The sequence below is a fragment of the Papilio machaon genome, chromosome 1, assembly GCF_912999745.1.
Source record: "Papilio machaon chromosome 1, ilPapMach1.1, whole genome shotgun sequence".
Taxonomy (NCBI): Eukaryota; Metazoa; Arthropoda; class Insecta; order Lepidoptera; family Papilionidae; genus Papilio; species Papilio machaon.
The window spans coordinates 9592287-9614006 of record NC_059986.1 but is presented as its reverse complement, the minus strand read 5'-3'; the positions used below and the strand labels follow the sequence as shown (position 1 = coordinate 9614006).

Here is a 21720-nt window from a genome sequence, read left to right as displayed (position 1 = left end):
ACGAAGGCGCGCCATAAATTTCTTTTGGTGCCGTTGCCGCTGTTACTGAATCCAGCTCGGCTTGATCGTTTAGCTCGCAGCCAAACGCCGTAGGCCGCCCGCAGACGATTTATTGCTTCTTTTGCAAACTATTTGATACTTCATCTTGTTGGGTTGTGAATTAATGATTCGTTCATTGTTAGTTTCAGCAAAAGAATAATGGTGTGGTTATTTAAGTAATATTTCATATCGGTCTCGTGCGGTCATTGTTTTATTGTTACAGTTCAGACCCTATTGTGAAAGTAATTGTTCATTTTTCAACAACGGGATGTGCCAGTTTTTGCGAAGGATTTTTCTCTTATTAATAGTAGTTCAATGAAACTCGAATACCTATATTGTAAATTCTCATTTACGTTTAGATGGATGGATGTTTGTTTGAAGGTATCTCCGGAACGACTCAACGGATCTTGATGAAATTTGGCGCATATGTAGAACATTATCCGGAAGAACTACTTATAAGGTATTTTAAATTCCGCATAGACGGAGTCGCGGGCAACAGTTAGTATTTCATAAAATCAATGGAACATGTGTTGGTGCCACTCAATACAAAAGACTGATAATTACAGCATTACATACCGAAGCCAATTTGCGGCAATAAATGAGTTGTTATGATAAATTACCTGAGTCAGTTCCCCTCGAGTTTAAGACGGGAATAGCTTTAATAACGTCACCATTATGACGTAATATCGAACTCCACACAATCTGCAACACTTCGGGGGTGTGGAATTCGCATAAATAACTCCCGAACCCCACAAGAAACTTAACGCCAAATTAAACCACAATTTGGCGACGGGCAGGGTGAATAAATTTCTTGACGATATGCCTACGCTCTAAGCTGGAAATAATTTCAGTTTTAGCAGTATTGTTTCTTACAAGTCGTTAGCAATATATTGCCAAAAGAACGAGAAAAAGTGTAGCCAAAAATGGTGATTTATAGTCTTTACATTAATTTCTTATTGTTTTTTTTAAAGGTTAAAAAGAATTATTGTAAGTAGTCATTGTTCTGTCTTTAAATTATAGTTTTTAATTTACTTGTTAAGAAATATGTTGTTAATATATTTTTCATTGTTTTCATTAAATGCTTTAAAATTTACCCATTTTTAGTTCTTTGAAGCTACTATAGTAATATATAGAAACCTAGATATAAAATGATAATTAAGTACAACCAGCAAAAAAGGATCATTAGCGAAAAATTATTTAGTTTGCAAAATATATATTTTTCAAGTTAAATGTGTTTATTTACGCCTTAAGTAGTTTATGTAATATTCCTTTATAAAAAGAAATCAAAAAAGGTACATTTTAAAACATAATCAACGTTCGCTATTGATCGCAAACTTTTTTTAACGTGTATACGTGTTAAAAATATCTAAGCTCAAATAATATGCTTTCTAAGAAATAAAAGATTGAAAAAAAAAAGATTTTTGTTGAGGTCGTGGAATGTCATGCAGTAAATTATATCGAAAACAGTGTCCGGACACGAGCACGACGTGTGCGATCCGCAATTTCAATTTACGAGTAGCAACGCTATAAAACTGGCACGTGACGCGGCCACACAAATAAGTGGACGCTTAAATGTGTGTAAGTGATATTGGCCAGCAGTGTACACAAATTATATATATAACCGTGGATTTCTGAGACCAAAATCTCCGTTTAAAACATATTGTTATCTCTCTTTTGTCAAAGATAATGACGGAGATTTTGGTCTCAGAAAGTCACAGTAAGTAGTGTTGTTAATAATGATGTTTAATTCTTACACATTTAGGAATTAGGTGTAAATAAATTATGCCAGAAGGGTTTTTTTTTTGCAGTGATACATATTTGTAGTTATGTTTGTTTCATTATGACGTATTCTGCTCCAGACAATCAATCTAGCTTATTAAAAAAAATTGCAACATAAGTAAAACACGTCACTAAGTGAAAATATATAAATTATATTATCCTTGTAATTTACAAGGTTAATCGTTTAACGGTTTGCTTCAAACTTAACACTTCAAATACCGATTGAAAGCTGTACACTCTTGACTACAATACGACGGCGGGCGGAGGCGGGTCGCCGAAGGGTCTTTACAATAATTCTTCGATAACACAAATTGCATTTCTAATGCCGGGAGCCATTTAGTTCCACTGAGGGCTTGTTGACACAGATTAATAAGTAAACAGAGAGTTTGGTAGAAATTATATTCTTTACACACAGTGATTTGCCAACAATATATAGAGATGTAAATTGTTAGGCGTTGCATTGCAATTCAATATATCAAGGTATCAAAAAAAAAAATCAAATGTATAAAATTTGGTGATCAAATTTTGTTTATCTTAAAAACGTTAAAAAAAAATCGTATTCGTGATCTTTTTTATTAATACAGATTGTCAAATTAAAGAAAAAAATTCTATACTCTCTGTTACTAAATACTCTATGCAATGACCTTGAAAATATAGGTTCATTGAGCAAGTGTGAAAACTGGCAGATGTTGTTAACGCAATTTAGATAATCGTTTGTGTAAATATATATCCGTCAGTTTGCAATTAGGGCTCAAATGTCGATTAGGGTCCAAAGGGCGTTGGCGTCAGAGAGCCATGTTATACTGGACATCTGTTGCTTTATACTTGTAATTGTAATGAAAGCGCTGTATGTATCGATACTCTATGTCAATGTCGATATTGTGGTATCGACTTTTATTTAATTGTGTTGATTTAAATAGACATATTTGAATTGTATTTAATAGTTGTATTATTTATTAAGTATAAGATCATTGATTTGCAAAGGATCTTAAATTAAAGGTAATTTATCAGTTCAAAAAGAAGTCGCAATAAAAAAAAAAAACTTGTGAGCCGTCATGGGACGCCTGGCAGATGTGAAACATCGTGTCTGTACAAGTAATATGCATAAAATATTAAATAAATAAATAAATGAATGAATTAATGAATTAATGAAGGAAGGAATGATTGAATGAAGGAATGAATGAATGAAGGAATGAATGAATAATAATAATAATAAAAATAAAATAATAATTATTATTATTATATCTACTATTATTATACCTCAGTATAGCTTGGCGACCCGTCGCCACGGCAAGCGTCGCCACGCCAACGATTCGGTTTACAAGTGATCCTATAGATGTTTCACATAAAAAAAAACAGCTGTTCACTTTGATAATGCTTTCGACCAAACTATTATTGTTACAAACCTATCTGCCAAGTCTTGTCTTCACTTTTCACAAGTCACAAGATTCTTTAGGCCCTTTGTACACAGCACAATGTGAATCTTAAAAAATAGGTGAGTTTAGTCGCTAAGCTATTTAGACTTATGCAATACAATGTCAAAGACACACGACTTACGCAATATAAAGTCGTACGCAGCGCGAGTCGCCGACTTTTCTATCTGTAATCGCCAAAGACAGTCGGTTGCAACATGTTTGTCAAGATCTTCGTGAGAAAAGTCGCAGCGATTTTCAAGATACTTACTCCGCTGGCGCAGCGACCCAAAGTGGGTCTTGGCCTCCAGCAGTATGGGGGTTGCGCGGCGGGCTGACAACTCGCCCACGGAAAAACCAATTGTTACGAAACCAACAAAAGAGTCGAATTTTCAAGATGGCGGAGCAATTCTATACAGTTGACTTGTAGTCGCTATGCCTGTACTGACCGATTAGACGACTCAAGTGGACGATTCAACGTTATGTGGAGCGTACGGAGCGCGCGCAACCTGATGGTCTCGACGCAACTCTACAATGTTGGTTTCGACGATTTGCGTTGCTCTGTGTACGAATGGCTTTAGTTTTAGTTTTGTATTGTATTAAATATCATCTCTAATGGAACCATTATCAAATACAACTCTGTTGAAAACATGTTTCAATTTTGTTTCGCTTAGAGAAAGACTCGCTGAAAGCTAAAAGATTTTATTTTTCAAGTTAACTCTTCGAAATGAAACAAAAATCTAAACGTATGTCGACGACACTTTCAAGTAATGAGCGTGTGAGCTCTTCAGAGATTGAATTCCGATTTTAAAATTTAAGGGTCCCGTATTATATTTAATTTGCACATACTTTTATGTATTAATAATAACCCATGTAAATATATATTTTTTTGTATATTTTAATATCAAAATAAAAACCGCAATATTTTATTTAGTGTTAAGTTTTAAAAACAATAAGCAGGTTGTCTATATACTGCAGGATTAACTATATACATGTAAATAAAAAATGATTTTGGTATATAAGGCTTGTTTTCAAACATTGCAATTGTTGGCAAATTGTACGTAATTTTTAAACTACAAAGACAGCAGAAGAATTAAATATATACATATTTTTATTCGAGTACATTTTGTATTATTAAGAAAGTTTGTTTCGATTAAAGTCTAAGCCCGAATTTCAAACATAATTTCAGTACATAGCGGTTTCCAATAAAATGTCTTTATCTTACGCAAGGACCCTAAAACTGGCACACAATGTGCCATTCAACTTAATAAGTTTTAAAAAGAAAGTCGCGGAATAAGAGTGAGAGTTCATTTTTTTTCTGAAACAGCAATCTATTAAAGGCGCGATAAACGCGGGCTGCGTTAAAATAAATTGATTTTATTCAAATTTCTATTAAGAATCCCGCTTTCTGTGTTTCTTAAGATTGCTACGGGCCAACTCTTATTACACTCGATTTACGAAAGTGGCAATAGATGCGTCAATGTACTATGACTTTTGATGACTCTTATTATAATGATTTATTAAAGTCTGAATTGGTTATATATGTTTTTATAGAACTCTGTGATCTGTAGACCTTTTTAAATGGCTCAAACACTCTTATAGTACTAAGATTTTATAATATTGGCTACCATGGAGCCAGCCTATGGATTGAGATACTGGTTTTATTAGTTATAAAAGCTGATAATGTTGTTTATCTCATTAATTCTATGTTTAAATATTGTTTGCAAAAGTGTTATAGTGTTTCGTACATAATAATTCGTGTCTTTTTAAAATTTATTTTACCACATCCGAAATTAAAAAAAATCGTGCTTCTTTAAAAGTCTTTGCTCGGAGCTCGTAATTGAAAAGTTTCCTACCAGAGATGTAAAGTGATTTATTAGACAGAGGAACGTTTCACTGACGACCTTTTTATTCCCGAAATCTTGTTACAATGGCTAAGCGTAAGTTTTGCGAAATTGTCTATATAAATCTATTTTGTGATATCTTTTCGGGTTTTCAAACATACTTTATGAGAGACCTGTTGGATTTACTATGTTTTAATTTCATTCTCTCGTCTTTCCTTTCGTTAATTAGGAATGACAGAGGTAATAAAAGTGGTGGTTATAACGTAGTAGACGTCAGTAATTACATCTGTTGCACATATAGGTCGGCTCGCCCGGTGTAATACCACAACCATACAGGAGACAGGCGTCAAGTGGAAGATACTTCGTGTTTCGTCTGAAAAGTGTGCGTGCCTTTCCATCATTTCCTTGTAAGAAAAGAGTAGGAAAGGGAAGTGGATTTGACGGACAGATGGGCGCATAGGATGGTGAAATATTCTCTTTCTATTCATCCCCTACCCCATTGATTAAAGTTGAAGAAAGCATCTGCAATTGCGCTTGCTCGTTTGCAACCTTATTAAAGGGTAAGACAAAATTTCATTTGATCGTTCCAGTTGTAGAGTTTGAGATAGTATAATTAGCTATTAGTGAACAAAATGGCGCATTCAAATGGGAAAATGATGACATTACAGAAAAAGTGCATTTTACATAATATTTCTATCATTTTCCGTACCTGCCACCTGATTGTTTCTTATTCACATAGTCACTTAGAAAGTCTTTTACATAATAAAAAGGCGACGTATATTCACCTCTTTTACTTATCAGATGTCCAGCTTTAATTATGTTATACTAGTTTTATTTAGCATAATTTTAAATACTCATTATATCAAAATTACTTTTACTAATTTATGTTAAAGCATTAAACATTTTCAACTATAAATGAAGCGATACGTAGTTGCAAAGTTTCAAGTAAGTCGTAAACAAAGATTACAAAGTACTGATTAAACTTGTAAAATAACATTATAATGTTTTTCTATGTTATGAAACAAAAAAGGTATTGTAACAAGTTGCTCGTAACTTTACACATAAATCAGAGATATCAGCTTTATTAAAACATCTTGTTTTACATTAAACTGTAAAGAGATTACACAATTTATGACGTAATATATTATTACTATAGCTAGCTACAAAAGATCAATGTTTGAAGAGGTATGAAAAATTACGTTTTTAAATGGAACGTTAAACTAAGGAGCTAGAGGATTCAAAGACTGTCAACTTATTACTGACGCTTCATATTATTCCAAGTTTACAGCATTTTGCAACCAGTAACATGTTCTTTACTAATAATTTAGAAAATTACCTCCGTCTTCAATAATTGGTTTCCAAATGAGGAAAGAAAAAACAAATAAATAAACGATATTAGTTTCCCGTGTAACGAGAAAACGTTTCTGTAGCTTTTTGCTGCTGTCTCTCTTCACGTAATGATTTATAGCCGCCAGCCGTAATATGCTGGCCGTTATCCATCATTGTGATTATGGTAGCCGTAATATTGTATTTACCAAACAACCCGCATTAGGACATTAATAAAATCTAATATATAAAATTCTCGTGTCACAGTTTTCGTTGCCATACTCCTCCGAAACGGCTTGACCGATTCTCATGAAATTTTGTGAGCATATTCAGTAGGTCTGAGAATCAGCCAACATCTATTTTTCATTTTTTTTTTAACTGTGCGCGGACGGAGTCGCGGGCGACAGCTAGTAATGTTATATATTAGAATCTTGTTCTTACGATGGGATTGAAGACGCTGATGTTTAGAGGTGTCTGGAAAAAGACTGGATAAAGAAAGAAAAATAGATCGGTGTATAAATTGAAAACACCAACACGGCAGCCGAAAATACTTTTTATTCCGTTGTTAAATCTTTATTCTAACACTATATACATATTTACACTAAATTTCTATAAAACTCTAGTAATTAATACATTCCGTTGTTAACTTCCCGTGCGTTATTCTATTTTTTATTACCATTCTTTTTCTAATACAAAAAAGGCAAAGGTCTTGGTAGTACCTCGTTGGCAGAATTTTTAATTCTGCATTCAACATATTTTCTTTGTAGTAGCCCACAAAACGTCTCTAAAATCGGTCGGCGAAGCCAGTTTCAATGTTGATAAGCGCGATATTTTAATTATACGATCGGAATTTGTCGCGAGTGTGGATTTACTAACTTGATACGGACTGCGGGATTGCGCAGTTGCAAAAATAATTTATTTGCACTTTATTACAATAACAATAGACAGGAGAAATTTAATTTTATAAATAATATTGTCTATTGATAAAAAATCCAATAAGAAATAAATAATAGAAAGATACAATAAGCTACATAATAAATCGTTACAGTACTTACGACTTTATGGGCAGCACTTTAGGTAATAAACATTTTAAGGAGTAAAAGCCTCTATAAAACTTAAGCGTTGCTAACTGCCAACATCTGAAACATTGTCTTTGAGATCGATTCTTATAGTCGCATGTCTGAGGAAGATTACTAACGTAGGATACATAAAGCTAATACGATATACTTCACATACGAACGTTTGTAATGATGATGTGGATAGGCTACTTAGAACGTTTTTTTAATTCCGCGCGGACGAAGTCGCAGGCGACAGCTAGTAATATTATAAATGCGAATGTTTAGATGGATGGATGTTTGTTTGAACTTATCTCCAGAACGGCTGCATAGATCTCGTTGAAATTTAGCATAGATGTAGAACATAGTCTGGAAGAACACATAAGCTACTTATTAAGTTTTTTTTAATTATGCCCGGACGGAGTCATGGGCGATAGCTAGTTTAAAATAAACATATTATATTGTAACTTATAAGCGGATGGTTCCTTTTCACTCAGTCATCAGTCATAGAAGTGTTTAATTAAAAAGCAAGTCTTTGTTTACGTATGTTAGACGGCATTACAACGTCCAAAGTAAGTGCGCCCCACTTAACGCGGACGAAGAAAAATTATTCTCGTATCATATATCACGCTGTCACTAATCTCACAAAAAATGCCGCAACACAATTCGCTCGGGGCGTTTCTTTGTTATTCATAAATAACCGGATTTGTATCGTAAAATCTAAGCAGTTTTAATAATGATAAAGTAGTACAAGGACTTTAAAAAGAACAGACGTGAAGTAAGTCGTCTTCTTTAATTTTATTCTTGTATTTATCCCGGTTCAAATATGGTAGTGGGAGGGGAGGTGGTATTCAATGCTTCTATCCTCAGATGGATGCTTTCTAGGGGAATGCTTCACTCACTAATCGTTGGTTTCTGAGACCAAAATTCTTCAATAAAAATAATGTTATCTCGTATTATATATTTATATTGTATTTAAAGACGACATATATATAACGACGACGACGACATATATAACAATATTTATGTAATATTGTTTCGTCAACTTATTTAGTTGGTTTTGGTATCAAAAACCAACAATAAATTTTAATAGATAAATAAAGATGTATATTTCATTTCATTCAAAATATAACAAAAGGATTAAAGATTGTACGAACACGTATATACGTTCCCTTGTCAAGGCGACCCATGTCCCCAAATAAGGAACATTTTGACAAATTTAACGCGTATTTATTTTATAAGCCAGATGTTTATAAACATTTTGGTATTTGTTAAACACGAGGAAAATAAACATGATAAAATTTGAAGTCACATTTGATTACATTTTTCCGCAACTTATTTTCCATAAAAAATTATTTAATTTTTTGTGCTTGATAAGTAGACAGGACACAATATTAGGTAACTTAGTTATATATATTCTTTTAATAAATGTTTATTAACAGTTACATTGTTTGTTTGTCTATTCTTAATTGTCATGTGTTCTCAAATAAAATTAACAGTTACATTGTTTTCTATTTCAATCTCGAAATTTCATTTCCATTTCATCGAACAGTTTCATTACATTTTTTCCTATCACAGAATAAATGAAGCGTCTGCTATCCATTTGTATTGTTACGTGCTGTAATGAAATCGAGTGGCTGTAACATCGGAGCGATGAGAATAAAAACGAAAGTTCTCTTCAAGGGTTTTGACAAACAAGTACACACGCTTATTGTTTACTTTATAAATGGGACGTAGCAACTAAGCTTTCACTTTTCTTAATGATGAATAATACAATACCTATTTATATCTGTTGTTATTTATCTATATTTATTGACTTAAGAGAGACAAAATAAATTAAAAATAATATCAATTAACGATATTAAATTGTTGACATAGACATTTGAGCAGAGGAAAAACCTTATCCATATTATTTATAAATATCATTGAAGTCATTGCAGTGGCTTACAGTCATCCAAACATTGTGAAGTATTAACGATTTCTTGCAAAGCTTTCGTCAGATGCAATTAGGAATTAGAAGTGCCTCACTTCGCTTTGATATCAAGCGCCCTTTTGAACAGTATGCTTCAAATAGTTATAACGAGAGTTATTCTTATGAAAAATTTATTTAGCGTAAACTTGTGTGTAACAGGAAAGCTTTGTACTATGAGTGTTACTTATATATTAAACTAGCTTTTACCCGCGACTCCGTCCGTGCGGAATAAAAAATAGAAAACGGGGTAAAAATTATCCTATGTCCGTTTCCTGGTTCTAAGCTACCTGCCCACCAATTTTCAGTCAAATCGATTCAGCCGTTCCTGAGTTATAAATAGTGTAACTAACACGACTTTCTTTTATATATATAGATTCGGATTAAATATTTTGTTTATGTAAGTATGAGAATCGAATCGCTCATTTCTAAGGTGGCTGTCAAAAGTGCCGAAGCACTTTGTATCAAATTTGAATAAAGAATCACATCAATGTTGTTGCTGTCCAAACCGGCGTAAAACATATTGTTGTCCCTTCCGTTAATTATGGAAAAAAGTGATATAAAAGATAACATAATTTAAATAAAATCTGTGGCTACTTTTTCTCTTTTAAATGGTTAATATGATAGAATGTTTTACTTTATAAAAGAGTACACAATCTAACTGTCTTGCATATGATAAATAATCACATATCTCAAACAATTTGGACATTAATGGCCACTAGTACACTTCACTCGGGTGCTATAAACATTTAACAGGCGTCAGTAAAAACAGCGAACATTTTATAATACTAAGAGAAACAATAACGTTTTATGTTTAATATTATTTCATCGGTAGATTATATATTTGGGAAAGTATTTAAAATATACTTAATTTATAATGAAACACAATTTTTTTATAGTTTTCATAACGAGCCAGTAACAAAGTGAATTAGTATTAATGTAAATTATTTTGAAATATAGTATATTAGCTGTCGCCCGCGACTCCGTCCGCGCGCAGTTAAAAAAAAACCTAAATGGGAGGGGGGTTATGAAAAATAGATATAGGCCGATTCTCAGACCTACTGAATATGCTCACAAAATTTTATGAGAATCGGTCAAGCCGTTTCGGAGGAGTACGGTGACGAAAACTGTGACACGAGAATTTTATATATTAGACTAGCTGTCGCCCGCGACTCCGTCCGCGCGAAGTTAAAAAAAATGAAAAATGGATGTTGGCCGATTCTCAGACCTACTGAATACGCTCACAAAATTTCATGAGAATCGGTCAAGCCGTTTCGGAAGAGTACGGTGACGAAAACTATGACACGAGAATTTTATATATTAGATTTATATACTTATGCATAAGTTTTTCTTATTATTATAAAAACAAATGAAAAAAGGTTAATGCGTATTGATTGAGTTACAAAAACGAAGTAACATTGAATTGTTTTACAACTAAATAGAACGAAAAATCCATTCGCAGTCAGAAAATCCAAGTGCAATTCTTTTCTTGTAGCGTTCGAGACTTTCGATTCTGTTTCAATTCGTAGCAATGGAAGTAGCATTCACTCCATTTGTCGTAGCAATGAATTGAATGAAACTTTTCAATTAGCTACGCCGACACTACGAAATTCGTAGTGGCAATCGACAAAAACACATTTCTGTTTCAGGTTTAAGTTTAGAGATTTTGATGTTCAGTCTGTACTTTTAGGAATCGACTTTTAGACTGGAATGGAGGTAATATAATGGACATGAACAGAAAAGTACAATCATTAGAAAAACCATTGTTCAAGGCGCTATAAATAGTTAGTTTTTTTATGCTTGATTATAATTATAATTGACTAAAGAAATATTTATTAATATAGAAGAAATATGGATATATCATGAAAGGTTTCGTGTTCGTAGATGAGATAATATTATTTAATAATAAGATATTCAGTACGTAATAAGACGTCAGGTAATGGAGTACAGCTTTGCGTGTTCAAATTACTGCTATTCATTTTCCTCATTATTTTCTCAAAGCGCTTTACAAATTCATAACTATTGTTTTTTTTTTATTTCAAGAACATTTATAACGCTAAACAGTATAATAAATTTAAACAATGGAATAATTTTTAAGTTCAACTTAAGACTAATTATCGACCGCGACTTTGTCCGTGCGAAATAAAAAAATTACTTAATAATAAGCATGTGTGTTCTTCCAGACTATGTTCTATATCTATGACGAATTTCATCCAGATCCGTTGAACCGTTCTGGAGATACCTTCTAACAAGCATCCATCCATCCAAACGTCATGATATACCTTGTATTGATTGGTAAAGCATTGTTGTTTTTCTAATCATTTATTTAAAAAGCAGGTCTTTCATAACTTATGCTGCTCGAAATAACTAATAAATTTCATTCCTAAAAATCACCTGAGTGATGCCAAGAAGCTATTAAATAAGATTTCAAGATGCAATTGAGTTCTACGAAGTAATATGTAGCTTTGATTAAGATTTCAATCTCAAAGTAATTGCAGGTTCCATTACGATGAGGTGAAGCATTTCTGAAGTGTGTGGGCATTTTAGGAATAGGTTTTTATGCGTTGAAATTATTTTAAATGGACTTAGTGTCATTGACCCTTGGAGTAGCACTTTTAAGGTATTCAAATCGAACCATAATTTTTCTGAAATAAAAAGTTGGTTTCTATGACAACTTTTCGTATTGTTCTTTAAATTAATCAAAAACTCAGCAATTGATTAACAAATTAAATAAATATAAATATAATTTCATTAAATATTTTAATTTCATTCACGAAAACCTCAATGAAAACACATACAACAAAACAAAAAAAAAATCCACTGAATGACCGGATGTTAATGAAAAACAAGCTTGTAGAAATAATAGTAAAAAAAAACAAGCATACTGCTGACCTAATTTACGAGATATATTATTTAATTTTGAATTAATATCTGGAATTTTTTTTTCGAGTAATAAGGTAGGATTCAATTAGAGCGAAAATACTTTTCGTTTGAATAGAACGTTATGAAAGGGCAGAATAACGCGTAAAAATAAAATGAAATGTAAATAAACAATCTATTCACCAATTTATTTAACATACACAAGACATTTTACATTGCCTTATTCGTTTGTATTAAGATGGATAATCGCTTGCCTTTTTTTTTACTTGGTGTATTTTTATGTTTGTGTTTTTACAGGAAAGAGGGAGGTTTTGTACAAAGACTGCGTCCATATTCATGCGAGTCAGGATGAAAATGTTTGTACAATGGTAGGCGCGCCATTAGAGTGTGCTGAGGATGCCTAAGTGCCAACTTGTTGTGAACTTGTAATAAAAACTTCCGTGACGAATACAACTTGAAAAGACTTGGAAAATAACGTTAGATAAATATATTATCGCCATTTTAAGAGTCAAAGACATGAACATGTTAAATATGATATGGAACTTGTTTTAATAATTATAAAATAAATCTAAGTAAATAAGTTAAAATCTAAGTTGGGAAATGACTCCGAATATATAACTAAATTAGCTGTCGCCCGCGACTCCGTCCGCGCGACATAAGAAAAAAATTAATGAGTAGTCTATGTATTCTTCCAGACTATGTTCTACATGTAAGCTAAATTTCATCAAGATATTTTCAGCCGTTCCGAAGATACCTTCAAACAAACATCACATTACATTAGTAAGATTGTATCAATATATTGTATCAAATAATGAACAATTTCCCTGCATTCCAAAGCAATGGCTTTGATTTTAAAAGGCTTTTAAGACCTCTTCAGTCAAGTCGGGCAGATCAACGCTCTTTAGGCGTTGATCTGCCCGACCTCTGCAGGAGGGATTTGGTCAAATAGCTTTCTACTCTGGCGTGTTCACCAGACCATAGAGTTTATAATTAGTAATAAGAATGATAGCCCCAGGCGGTTTGTTTAATCGATTTTGGTGTAGAATGTACTGAAAATAACATGTGTCAGTAAATAATTATTAAACAACCAATCATTCACACGCTAAGACTTTAATTTGCTAACTTAGAGAGTGAAATAATGAGATGCTAGTTAGTTTTCTTGCTTTTTCGCTATAAGTAATTATTATCAGTTAAGTATATGCAAACAACAATAAATGTTAATAACAGCAATATATATTTATTTTCTAGAATATCCTCTAACTCTCCCAGCTTGAGTATAAGCCATAAATTCGTTTCCGTTGACGTCACATTATCGTAGTCGCGGATGCGATTTCATTAGGTTTTTTTTAGAAAGCTTTTACAGGAAAGTTGGCAAAATGCGCAAAATAAAACATCAAGCTAAAATGTATCTTAAGCTATTACAAATACAGTATATTTCGGATTATAAGTGTTAAGTACCTCGTATAACATTTTATGAAATTATTCCCTGTAGGTACGTTGCCTTGACAGGTAACGTTTTCAGTTAATTAGTGCACTACGAATTTTTTTAAACAAGGTTCGAATACAACTTTAAATGGAGTTTTTTTTCTAAAGCGTGTACTTCCTGTATAGTGTGTTTGTTTACCCTTGATTCCGCTTTACCAGTTATTTGATTAAATGTGGTTCAAAGGGAACTGGGTTGGCGGTTCCATTTGCCAGACCGGGGCAACTTTGATCGCGCTGTTTACCCGCCATTTTAATTATGGAACTTTATAGGTCGGTCTTTTTTATTCTTTTTATGTAACCGTGGAACTTGGAACTGCGCCTGTGTTAGAAGCGATGTTGAATAGTTTTAATTTAATTGATTGAGTGTAACAGTAAGTTTCCACTGTAAATACACCTGTATAAACATAGGACTTTCCTTTAGCGCTGCGATTTATTAAAGAAATCGTTGCCACAAGCCAAATCCACCCTACTAAAGTGGCTGCTTACTTTATATTATAAAGATACTGAGTACCTTTTGAACATATAATCCTAGATGCTTTAACATATTTATATCTTATCTATTTATAAATCCGTACCATACATATTTATAGTATCTATTTTATTTTATTTGTTTTTTTTTTCATTTACTTAAATTTATTTTTTCAAATGTAACTTATAATTGTTAAATGCTAAAATGCCGTGAATGTGAGTTTTTGTTATTTTGTGCACTGAATATTGTATACATTTATGAATATCGGTGCCCACGATACAGGCTATGCCTAGTGTGGGCATCACAAGATTACCCTAAATAACCATAAATGGTAACTTAATATCCAGTTTAATTATTCAGTTACGTGTAATTTTATGTTAGTATAAGGTTATTGTTTTTGGTTTAATCTTTTTTTGTGTTAATAAAAAAACTTTTCTTTCTTTCTTTCTTTCTTTCTCTCAGTCGCTTTGCAAAAATAAGAGTTTTCTGTATCTGGAAAAGATTTACAATGAATAACAATAAGTTGTTTTAATTGTCGATGAAAATAAACCTGAAAGTAATGCCACATTGAGTAATCTCATATCAACGTACTTTTCTTTTAATTTCAGTGAGAATTGGTTAAATTTTTTCTTCTTTGAAAAGTGTTCCACAAACTCAAAACCCTCTAATGGAGGAAGCCATTAAATATTCATCGACTTATAATTTATCTTACTTTCCGATTGTTCTCTATTACGAATCGTTAACTCAATCGAAAAGTTTTTATCACAAATCCTAATGTAAGATAATTATAAAAGACATAACTATGAAAAATAAAATTTATTTATAACTAGCTTTTACCCACGACTCCGTCCGCGCGAAATAAGAAATAAATAGAAAACGGGGTAAAAATTATCCTATGTCCGTTTCCTGCTTCTAAGCTACCTGACCACCAATTTTCAGTCAAATCGATTCAGCCGTTTTTGAGTTATAAATAGGGTAACTAACACGACTTTCTTTTATATATATATAAGATAAAATTGTTCCCACGTTTTGTGTTTGCAAATGTAGTTGACCTTTTTTGTATGGACAGGCTATAAGCCGTGTTATTTTATGACTATTTGAATTTCACCATTTTGGCGTGGATGGTTGCGGTTGGTAGCGATGGTGAAGATTCGAACTATTAAAAACTAATAATAGAGATATAGAATTAACTGTCAGGAACTTTAACAAGCTCGTTTAAATCGGATCGAAGCATAAGTTATAATTTCCAAGCTGACCTATCCATATATAGATATCAAAGTAAAAAATGCAGTCATATAAAACCTTTGTTTTAACAAGTTGACATATTGACAAATCATGTTGAAAGTTCAAATTGTCAGTACTAAAATATACACACAAGAAATAATCATTTATTTATAATTTTGAAAAAAAAAAGTTTATTTTATTTAATACTTTTTTATTGTTGAAGACATCATGGCTAACTATCCGTACACTTATCCTGCTCAGTTCTCTCCAATGTTACCTCCAACTGCGGAGTATGCCAAACAGGGTGACGGTTATAGGGAGTATTACGAAATGGGACAATTGAAAGAGGATCGGGATCTTAAGAGGTATTAAAAACTTTAATCTCATAATTAGTTATGAAATTTTAATAATATTTGGTTTCTGAGACCAAAATACATATTTAAAACATATCGTCATCCCTCTCATTATCTTTGACGAAACCGAGATGTTTGTACAGTGTTGATGTATGTTTTGTACAGGGACTTTGATCTCAGGAACCAACGATAAAACTGTCAAGAATTTTATGTTGTTGCAAGTTCTTAATTTTTTGTACTTGATGTATGATGCTTAAAAGATTATAATTAGTACTTATAGTGTGTGATCTTTCAACTAAATTCAATCAAAAAACTTTCAAAATATGCAAAACCTCAAACTAAAATGCTCAGCATCAAATGCGTCAAAACTACAGCATTTAAAAAAAGTTAAAATCAAAATTAAAAAGGTTCTACCAGCATGTGTGTTGAAGCTTTTGAATGCTTTATAAATGTACTGAATAGATTATTGTTTTGTTTCATGTTTTTAATAAAAGGCTATGAATTGTAAATATGTAAACGATAACAGTCGTTAGTATGATATAGACGGGTAATTACAAAGAAATCTCATTATCTTTTTTAATGATCTGTATAAACCTTTTCGGTTCTGTATCTATTATATTCCAGTTAATAATTATTAACATGTTCATACGTATGTAAAAAGGTAGGTGTTTTGATTAAAAATTACGAATTGGTAAATTGCTAAATGATCTCTTAAGGCCTAAATCTAGATTTTTCCATTGACCATACAACGCATAATATGTTCTATGGCTTAAGAGTGGGTACAAGATTTTTTTCATATTAGAAGGGGGCAAACGAGCGGCGGGAACACCAAGGTGATCATCGACACCCATGGATATCCGCAACACTAGAGGAACTGCAGATGCGTTGCCGGCCTTTAAGACAGTTATATGCTCGCTCCTTGAAGGACCCTAAGTCGTACTGGTTTGGAAATACCGCCGAGGACAGACCATCCCACAACGCGGCGGTGCGCGGCAAAAAGTTTGCCGAGAAACGCACTGTTGTGGAATGCCAGGCATCCAGATGGTATGGATGGTACCTGGCGATCTGTCGGGTCTTCCGATGACAAGACCACTTTTAACATTGCCTTTAGTATAAATATTACTCTTCGCAGGACTGGACGACACCATCGAACAGCCAATGCTCGCTCTCGGTCTGCGAGCAGGACCGGCTCGAGTTCTCGTTCTCGAACGCACTCGCGGTCTAGATCGCGGTCGCGGTCTCGGAGTCGCACGCCCAGTTGTACCACCGCTCGCCAGCATGACCTCAGTTTGAAAGAGCCCGGGATTCTGGACGCCTTTAGAGTTTTATACCTCACACGTACGTATGAACATTGTGACAATGTTTTAAACATTGCTTTATATTTTTACGGAATAGATACAAAAAGGAAATGTGTTATTTTTATTATTAGTGTAGTGTATTATTAATGTAGTACTATATGGGTACTTATAAATATTTTTAGTAGCTATAAATTTTTGCAATCTCTATGCTTGACAGGTTGAAGGAAAGAAGCAAATTTGACAAAGGGATTCGACTTAAAAATGATGAATAGGTCACTCTGGTATACCACATTACTAGTTTTCGTGACCTATGTTAGTCCTCATAAATTATTTTTCTTCTTAATATTTTTACAGCCAGTAAACACAAGAAAAGTGCAACCAAGTTCCTGGCAACGAAGAAACGACAGGACCAGATACAAGAGATCCTTAAGAAGGATAGATTTGGTTCGAAGAGATGGTTCTTCTATCCTCGGCAGCAGACACAGAGCGAGACTATGGCGTCACTGCCACAGCGAGAAAACTCCGATCAACGGTTCAAAGTCGACGCAAACTTCTTTAGGAAATACAAAAGAAGTAGGAAAGTGGATCTCGATGCTCCGATCATGAAACTGAAGAGATGGGAACTTGTCTTTTATAAGAAGCTTGGATTTATACAAGCCGTTTAATGTTTAAATACATTTTACTCTTTATGCCTGTAAGTTTTTGTAAAGATGTCAATAATTTTGTAGGTTACATTAAAATTTTACCTCAATATGTTAATAGAGTAGTTTCAATTCATTATAAAGCTATGTCTCTCATGATTACATGAAGAACAACGAAGTGTTCCTCAGGTGATTTGGCTTGTATTGAAAGCTAGCAATAATCCTTTATTATTATTATTTCATACTTCACTTGCTATACACCAGGCTATGAGAAGTGTTTAAAGAGTCGTCGTAAACATAAATCGGGCCAGTGGTAGCGCGGGTGGTTGCGGGCGCTGTGTAATGGTCCGTCTAAAGAGCGGGAAAACTTTTAAATTAGCGTCGAATCGTGGAGTTATGGCGTGGAAAATTGACACTCGAGCGAAACTACGGAGGTGTTCAGAGAAACCTTGCTACGCCAACTATTGCGTTCTGTCGGCTTGCATTTCTTCCGATTGCTTTCGTCTTGTGAAAAGTCAAAAGCTTTTTTTATCCGAAGTCAAATTTACGGTTTTATATTATATTCATACATGTAAAGGAGAGTTTGATGTTGTTTCTACTCAGAGATTGAATATGTTATTTGTTCAGCAGAATTATAGTGTTCTCAAGTGTAACATATATTTGTAATGTAGTTTTACAACCAAGGTTTGTTGTAGTACGAGTAGCTATACTCCAGCTTTTAATAAGAGTTTTTTTAAGTAATGCTTACAATTCTTGTGCCAATGCCAAAGCTATGCTTAAAGCTAGTTCTCCAGTGGTATGAACTAATATCGATTAAATTAAATTTGAAAAAGATTGGTAAGGCTGGTGTTCGTGGCACATAATGTGGAGAATTATCACTTTCCAATGCTAATGTCCTATAGAGCTCGTATAATGTAAAAATAAATTGAGAACAGTCGGAAATTCAGTTCCAGAGCGACTTAAAAGAGCAAAGATAGAGAAATTTATATTTTTAAACGTTTTTATTTGTTTTATTTAGTTAATTTGAAAAGATTCGATTTTTATGCTTTTACTTTTTAATTCTTCAAGCTTCAAATATATTAGATAGTAAATACTTTATTCCAGCACTACACCATAACATGTGTACGAAAATGAAACTGTGGAAAAAAATATCCCTCCACAAAAAAGTAGACCTCGTCGAAATATTTCGTTCGTTATAATTTTAATTCTGCCCTCACTTTCCTTTGCCCAAGGGAGTGGAGAGCAGGGGTCTGAAATCTTTTTATATTTGCATTCAACTTGAATGCCCGACTTGGGCTTTTAAGTAATTGCTTGCACTTTTTGTTTGAGAAAAAAATATAATAACTGAGAGTTCATTTTCGCTTGGTTTAACATTTGAGAATTCGTTTTACGTGAGCTAAAATAATAAAAATCAATATTCTGGTGACTTTATGAACGGTAGCTTATTCGTATCGCAAATATATGTAGTAATTATTTAAAAATTAAAATAGTTTGCTTAAAAAAGCAAGACAGTTACGTACGAGTATGTTTAAAGATAAAACTAATTCGCATTTTGGAAGCATATTATTATTATAAATGCGAATGTTTAGATGGATGGATGGATGAATGTTTGTTTGAACTTAGTCTGGAGGAACACTCAGGCTATTATTACTTTTTTTTTAATTCCGCGCAAACGAAGTCGCCTGTGACATCTAGTAATGTAATATTTATTAAAAGTGCATATTGCTGTTTCGTATCGATGTACCAAACCCTCGCTGCGTAAGTACCCCATCGTCGAAGTAAAATAAAAACATTAGATATTTACGCTTGATTAGTCCCCACCCTTTCCCCGGACTAATACGTTTAGTTAAATGACCCCTGGAATCGTTAAAAAGGTCCCCGACGAGAACGGGCCCTAAATTAATGATCCCAGTTGGGTTTTTTGTAATCAGCAATTAAGAAAACAAAATAATTCGCGGACAATCGCAATTTTATTTGAGCCTCAAATGAGATTTACCTTTAAAATCAAAGTACCGTTTTGTAATTTTTATAACTTCAAACATTATTCCAGATAGACTAGTCAGTCAAATTGTATAATCTTTGTTTTGTGCAAAGTACAAATAAGGTAATGAAAGCCTTTATCAAAGCAATTCTAACTAACCATAACGCGGCTATTGTTTGGGCGCGGAAATGCCTGTCCGTTTCAAATAGCAAGATCTCGAATAAAATTCATATTGCTCCTTTTACAGGCGCTTAACGAAGCGTACCCGTTATCCCTTTGTCTCAAATTATGAGGTAAATTTGGCGTAAACACTTCAAAACAGGCCTGGTAATAATGTTTTAACTGGAACTATCGAAACGCATCGAGAATTTATATTGTCTGGATTGAAACGAAATTACTTGTAACAAGGTTTGCATGACGGGTGGTCTTTGTTCCTTTTGTATGTTTAATGTCGAAGATATTACGTTTTCTTGATGTATCTACTGTTGTAATATAATATAATTATCTATTCTTTTAAGAACAGAAAATCATTTAACTGTACCACGACATTTTCTTTTTTGAAGTTTGTGAAATAAAATAATAATTTACAAAGTTTAAACTTAAAATAATATTTAACAGAAAAGTATTTGTGGTTTTTATCTTTAAAATAAAGTGCTTTCACTGATGTGGTTGTTAGACTAATTTCTGTTTTTAGACCGGTATAATCTTAACAAGCGTTTCCAGTAGATCTCTGATATCGTATAGGTCTTTGTCGGTTATTCCCTCAGGTAATTTGGATGCAGAGTAGCCTGAAGAAGTTTTGTGCATGTTAGAGGGAACTATTTCAAATGTGTACTCTGCATTCCTTAATAGTCACCTGGAGGGCAAGAGCGAGCTATTGTACGATGAAGAACAATATATAATTCAAGAACTGTGGAGTATGGCTATTGTAAAACTTGAAGGTTAATTAGTAATAATTCTATGTTGATGATACTATTATCGGTGTCCTTCACTGATTAAGTTGAACGCGAAATAACATATTTTGAGTATAATATAATATTTGTATATATAAGGAGGCGGAATACTAACTTATGGATATCCTCGCATGAAGTTATTTGTCTGGATAAACTTGAGATTGCACCGATACAAATATAATATCGTCAGAAATTATGACAAAATATTTTTCCACATATTTGTCGAAAATGGGAATCCTAGAAACAACGTAATTAATAATGTTTTATTTACGAGTAAGAGCACTTTATAAATATAACGTATTGTCTATAGAGGTTTGTTCTTGTGCCTGCGGCAAGGTGAGACTGCGATAAATTGGACGAAACGATTGTGACCCCCGAAATTATCGAGCCTGGCAGGGGATGATAAATGGGGTGGGCAAAAGTTGTACTTCCATAATCTACCGGCCCAGAAATTAGATTTGTTAATTTAAATCGCTGAATATTACGTTTAAAATTTCAACGAAGCTACTTATTTATAATGTCTTTTAAATTATAATACTCTGATAACTGTTTGATTTATCGTTTTAAAACGTTTGTTAACAAATGCACAAATTATTTCGGGAGAGGAAACTCACATTAGAAAATTTTGTAAGGAATGAATAAGTATGCAAAAAAAAATACAAACATAACATGGATATAGAACATAGTCTGAAAGAACACCTAGGCTACAAATTTAGTTTTTTTTTTAATTCCGCGAGCACGGAGTCGGAGGCGACAGCTAGTAGATTAAAGTTATATGTTACATTTTATTAGTACTGTCGCCTGGATTTTTATAATAGCAACATATTATGTAACAATAATATTAACATGATAAAAAACATACACTAAATTGTTTTCGATTCAGTATTTTTTAAAATTTTCCGAGTCACGTGAGTGTTACAAAATTATTCCTTTGTAAAAGAAAACAGTTGAACGAACAATTACTATAAATGGTTTGTATTAAAGGCGTAAGTACTTCTAAGCAAGTCACATT

General features: G+C 33.0%; 1 protein-coding gene across 1 annotated transcript; it reads left to right on the top strand.

Annotated features, from left to right (window-relative positions):
- Nucleotides 1-15710: 15710 nt before the first annotated feature.
- LOC106719238 (serine/arginine-rich splicing factor 4) lies at nt 15711-17798 on the top strand. Its single transcript, XM_014513523.2, has 3 exons — nt 15711-15847; nt 16968-17173; nt 17488-17798. Exons 1-3 carry the CDS (start codon nt 15711-15713, stop codon nt 17796-17798), a joined length of 654 nt encoding a protein of 217 aa, XP_014369009.2.
- Nucleotides 17799-21720: the final 3922 nt, after the last annotated feature.